The sequence below is a fragment of the Triticum dicoccoides genome, chromosome 3B (genome assembly GCF_002162155.2).
Source record: "Triticum dicoccoides isolate Atlit2015 ecotype Zavitan chromosome 3B, WEW_v2.0, whole genome shotgun sequence".
NCBI lineage: Eukaryota > Viridiplantae > Streptophyta > Magnoliopsida > Poales > Poaceae > Triticum > Triticum dicoccoides.
The window spans coordinates 77,456,503-77,461,695 of record NC_041385.1 but is presented as its reverse complement, the minus strand read 5'-3'; the positions used below and the strand labels follow the sequence as shown (position 1 = coordinate 77,461,695).

General features: G+C 43.1%; 1 protein-coding gene across 1 annotated transcript; it reads left to right on the top strand.

The window, feature by feature from the left end:
- On the top strand, positions 1-4,530 carry LOC119274821. The gene is made up of 13 exons (XM_037555548.1): positions 1-403; positions 503-600; positions 687-773; positions 962-1,109; positions 1,197-1,469; positions 1,679-1,821; positions 1,907-2,098; positions 2,181-2,271; positions 2,356-2,485; positions 3,063-3,170; positions 3,257-3,341; positions 3,729-3,805; positions 4,145-4,530. The coding sequence occupies exons 1-12, from the start codon at positions 218-220 to the stop codon at positions 3,763-3,765; spliced, it is 1,578 nt and encodes a 525-aa protein (XP_037411445.1). The 5' UTR covers positions 1-217; the 3' UTR covers positions 3,766-3,805; positions 4,145-4,530.
- The last annotated feature ends 663 nt before the right edge of the window (positions 4,531-5,193 follow it).

Here is a 5,193-nt window from a genome sequence, read left to right as displayed (position 1 = left end):
GGGCGGCATCCCACTTCCCCTCCCACCACCACGCCCGTCCCGCTTCCCCTCTCTCCGGGTTCGGGGCGCGGCGGATTGATTGATTGATTGATCTGACCCTTCCGCCCCCAAGAAATTTATCACGCCCAATCCAACACCTTCCTTCTCTCACAGCCTCCTGAGCTTCTTCCGCATTCCACTCCGCCTCTCCCCCCTTTCCTCGACCGCGCCCGTCTCCATGGGGAGGAAGAAGGGCGCCGCCGGCGGCGCGAAGAGCGTGGCCTTGCCCGTGCCGGCGCAGACGGAGGTGGGGGTCGAGAAGGAGGCCAAGAAAGCGGCTCCGAGGAAGCGCAACCCGTGCCCCGGAATCCGCGCCGTCGGCGGCCGGATCTACGACCCGGAGAACGGCAAGACCTGCCACCAGGTGAGCGCCGTTCCGGATCTGCAAGTGTCCCATTGGGTTAATCTGTTTGGCGGCGGATTCGATTGATCTTTGCTGCTGTCTTCGGTTACGCGCTCGCAGTGTCGTCAGAAAACTACGGACTTTGCGGTGGCCTGCAAGCAGCCCGGGGGGAAGGGGCCCTGCTCAACCCACTTCTGCCACACGTGCCTGTTCAACAGGTAAAATTTATGGATTTCTTCACGGATTCAATCGATCAGCGTCTCCGTCTTGGTCTGATCTGGGTTTTCTTCTTTGGCTTGTTTAGGTATGGCGAGGACGCGAAGAAGGCGGCCAAGAAGGCGCGCTGGGCCTGCCCCAAATGCAGGGGCATCTGCAACTGCAGCTTCTGCAGGTTACACTTACACCCAGCTTCAATCGATCTCCAGCTTCTACTCCCTCCGTTCGGAATTACTTGTCTCGGAAATGGATGTATCTAAATGTATTTTAGCTCTAGATACATCCATTTCCGAGACAAGTAATTCTGAACGGAGGGAGTAGTAGTGTAGGAGTATTTCTTCTTAGCTTGGTTTTGTTTGGCAGGAAGAAGAAAGGGGAGACGCCGACGGGGATACTGGCCCATGCCGCCAAGGCGACAGGGCACTCATCCGTCCATGAGCTGCTGAAACAGGGCTCGGACATGGTGGCCGCTGCGCAGACGCTGACCTCCCTCCCTGCGAAGATCAAGAAGGTGCATTTCTTTGCTTGGTGATTCTCTGTTGTATAATGTAATTGTTGTTCCTTGTTGTTGATTCTGTTTTGCTGGGCCCTTTGTTAGGAACAAAAGAGGGCCCTGGAGACAGATGATGATGCCGATGGAATAGTGGTTCAAGGGGATGAGAATGTGGGGACTGATCTCAATGCATTTCCTTCATCTCCTGCCAGCAAGAAGCTGAAGAAGGGCACTTCTGATGAGAGCAATGATGTGCACAAGACCAAACTTGAGCTACCCAGAGGCACTCCGGTCACTAATGTTGTAGGGGCCAAGCTGGAGGACGATGATGTTGGGTCTGCAATTCAGTTTTATGAATTCTGCCGCACATTTGCTGAGGTACTCATGGCAAGCAAGTAATATGGATAATCTGGCAGCTTTTACTTTCTTGATACTATGTTGTTTTTATTTCATTACTTTCATGCCGTGTGTCTTCAAAAAATGGGTTCTTGTTTCCATGGTTCCACATGTTTTATCTGTCATCTTGTGTCTGCTGGAATATAACTGTTGAGTAAATGAAATGATGTAGAAAATGATTTTTTGCTCAGGTGTTTCAAATAAAGAAGGGACAGCCTGAAAAAGTTCTTCAAGTCATAACTGGAGGAGGCCGTAAAGGGCGAGTGGTGCCTTCAGTTGTTGCTGATCTTCACATTAGTTTGTTGTCTCTCATCCAAGAAGACAGAGGAGAGAAGTACGCTCATTCTGAATTGATGTTTCTTTGTAGTTTTGCTTAAATCTTATTACTAAATGACTAAATGTGGTTATTCTGTTCATAGCCCTTTGGACTATTCAAAAGATGGAGATGCTTGGATAACTGAGACTGGCAAATATATTAGTGAATCCACAGTTATCTCGAAGGAACTACCTATTGATTGTTTAAATGAAGGGGTATCAGGATATAAAAAGTTGAGCCCTTCTTTAAAGCTCCATGTGCTGAATTTTCTGTGTGATGAGACCCTTTCTACTGCGTAAGTACTGCCTACTGTATTTTCTGTAGTAGTTCACTTGCCTATTTTAGTCCTATATTAATTATATTTTGATTTTGTTCAGAACATTAAGGGGCTTGATTGTCAAACAAGATGAAGGTGCCACTGAGAGAAAGATTGCTGCAAGAGAAAAAATCCGTGCTGCGAAGGAAAAGGTCGAGAGCTCAGGCAACCTCTTTTCTTTTTGTCCACTCACTTAGTTTTGGAGTACTAAACAACAGTTTTCTCTGGTTTTACAGGAAAAAGAGCTTAAAGAAAGACTAAAGAATGAGATGGATAAATCAATGTTTCTGAGAAAAGGAGAAGAAATTAAGAGTCTCATTTCTCAAATTAAGGAGTTAAATGAAGACAAGGAGGCAGCAGTAGATGGTCTGAACATTATGAATTGATATATCTACATCTTTTCGTATTATATTTGTTTTAGCTTTCTGCACTTCATTAGCTCTCCACATGCTTGATGTTTTGCAGTTTTATTAAATAAGTATATCTTTTTGTACTGTACTTGGTTTTGCAGTTTTGTCAAATGTATCTTTCTGCACCTCTCTTTCAAGCTTTAGCTTGAACTTGAATTCGACAAATTACAAATGTCACCTATTCATTTATACTCCTTTATGCTTGGTATTCACTTTCTGTTTTGTTAATTCAGTGTTAAACCTTGCATTATTCATGGTAATGTTTTTCTAAAGCTCAACAGAATGAAAAACATGTATGCAGTTCCCAAGCCTCTTAGTTGCATGTAGCCATGTGTCTTGTTCTGAATGTGAAGCAACTAAAGAATATTCTTAGCCTTAGGTTCCATTTCAAACATAACACTTCTCGCCATTGTGTGAAGTTATATCCCCTACACTACGCTGTTTGTTTATCTTACTTTGTAATGTGTTAAGGTGCTGAGGTAGCTGTGCGGTACTAATTGCCTTCTATTACCTCTCAACCGTGGCAATATTAGATGAGAAGCTGGGAGATTTACTTAGGACAAAGCCTGTCAGGAAAGACAGAGGGGTTGCATACTGGAAGTTTGATGGTTATTACAAAAAGACCTCAATAATGCGCCAAGGTTTGTCGGAAGTTATTATGCAATAAGATCACGTTACTCATTTATATTTATGCAGTTAGTGACTATTAATATCATGTCTGTATCAGAGTTTGACACAACAGGGAACAATGACAAGTGGTTTATGTTCACCGAGGAAGACGAAAAAGTAATTGGCGATCATTTGGCCCCAAGGTAAGGAGTTTATCATATACTCCCTCCGTCCAAAAATACTTGTCATCAAAATGGACAAAAAGGGATGAATCTAGAACTAAAATACATCTAGATACATCCTCTTTTATTCATTTTGATGACAAGTATTTCCGGACGGAGGGAGTAGTATTTAGATGTTTTTTCCTTTATGAAGATAGTATATTTGGTGTTTAAGTACTAACAGGTCACCAACGTTTTAGATCCGCTAGCAATTTTTGATTGTTGTACAGTGCTATCATGATTTGGCAACTTGGCTAACAATATAACCAATGCATGATCCTTAGTTACCCTGTTTCTCCTGATCTCCATGCACTAGTATGTTTACCTGTTGACATCTAACTTGGGTCCTGTTGTAACTGGTTAATGTAGGTCCCAACTTCAGTGCAAGAGTCATACCCAGGCATGATGACCTGCTGATCTTGAACTTTTGTTTCAGCGGGTTGAAGGTATTTATTTGATCCTTTTGCTGCTCATTTTTCCCAGGTCCAACGTCATACCATATTTGTATACAACTGATACTGAAATGTGTTATGTACCATCATCAGAGCAATATTGTAGAAGCTGGGTATATGTGAACACAATTTTGAAAACTTAGAGAAAAATTATGGAAAAAACCCCGGTGTAAGTAGATGGTTGATAGAAGTTACCCTTGTAAAGTTTTACCCAGTAAATACATGCATGGATTTTCTTGTGATTTTTCATATGTCGCAACCTAAGATTGTGATCTTTGGTAAAGTTTGGAAAAAATGGCTAATGGCCCATCGTTGAATGTTTTCTGTTGGCAGTTGAGGTGGTGGTATGCTAGCGATACCTAGCGTCGCGGAGGATCCAAGTGGCTGGATAACAACTTTTTGCGGTAGGGAAGTTATGCAATGGCAGAAGAAGCAACAACTACCTGAAGATGCAGTCACAACATTCAAATCCTCGGGTTATGTTTTGTCCAGATGGAAACTTGGGAGGCTTTTGTGAACCATGGACAAGATATGGTTTGAATGTTGCGAACTATAACTTGGGCAGTCTGAATGTTGTCACAGGGTTGCTTATCCTGGTCGTATAACCGATCGTTCTGTAGCTTGCATATAGCAGCGACTTAACTGTATCCCAGGCGATGGCTGTGTCCATCTAGCATGACTATGATTCTCCCACTTAAGTTGCTTGACTTTACTCTGAACCTACTTGTGTTGCTGGTTCGTACTGCGGCGATGCAGTTTCAGACCCATCTGGAAATGCCGATCGCCTTCTTCCATAGTTTGTGATTGGTGGCGGTTGGTCTGGTGATGACTTGTGAGATGTACTATGTGAGTTTGTTTGGAGGGCGTCGTGGATGGATGCAGGGGTTTAGTGTTCAACTGTATCTTCCGGAGTCCGGATCATCTGATTCATACTCAGCAAAGTGATAAAATATGGACAAGTTGCTACTTGAACACTAACCAGCACAATCCCTCACAACTGCCTTACGGAAGCCCTGCTTTGCAAGTGGTGCTTAGTAACTTATCAAACCAGAATCTCTTTTTTGGAAAGGGGAATATGTTAATATCGCGAAGATAGCAAACCAGAATCTTAGATGTAGATGCCACTAGTAGTCAGAGTAACTCTAGCAGATTCCAGGAAAAGCCAAGCCTTTAAAACCGTATTGTAGCTTCCTTTTATAAAAAATTTATAGACCTTAGAGGTTGTGTGCAAAGTTAGAAACTCTAAAACAGAACCTTTGTAATTTGGGATCTGTTGGATATCACTGGGTAACACACACGAACTTGTAGCCGCACGATACTTACAACATGTTTTTTTTTTGAAAGAAAACATGCACTTTATTGATTGGAAATAATGGTTACAT

Excerpts from the sequence above, each read along its gene's own strand:
- LOC119274821 (XM_037555548.1), top strand. The coding sequence starts at position 218 with ATGGGGAGGAAGAAGGGCGCCGCCGGCGGCGCGAAGAGCGTGGCCTTG. Across the intron at positions 601-686 it reads CACACGTGCCTGTTCAACAG|GTATGGCGAGGACGCGAAGA; the intron begins GTAAAATTTATG and ends TGGCTTGTTTAG. Across the intron at positions 3,342-3,728 it reads GGCGATCATTTGGCCCCAAG|GTCCCAACTTCAGTGCAAGA; the intron begins GTAAGGAGTTTA and ends TGGTTAATGTAG.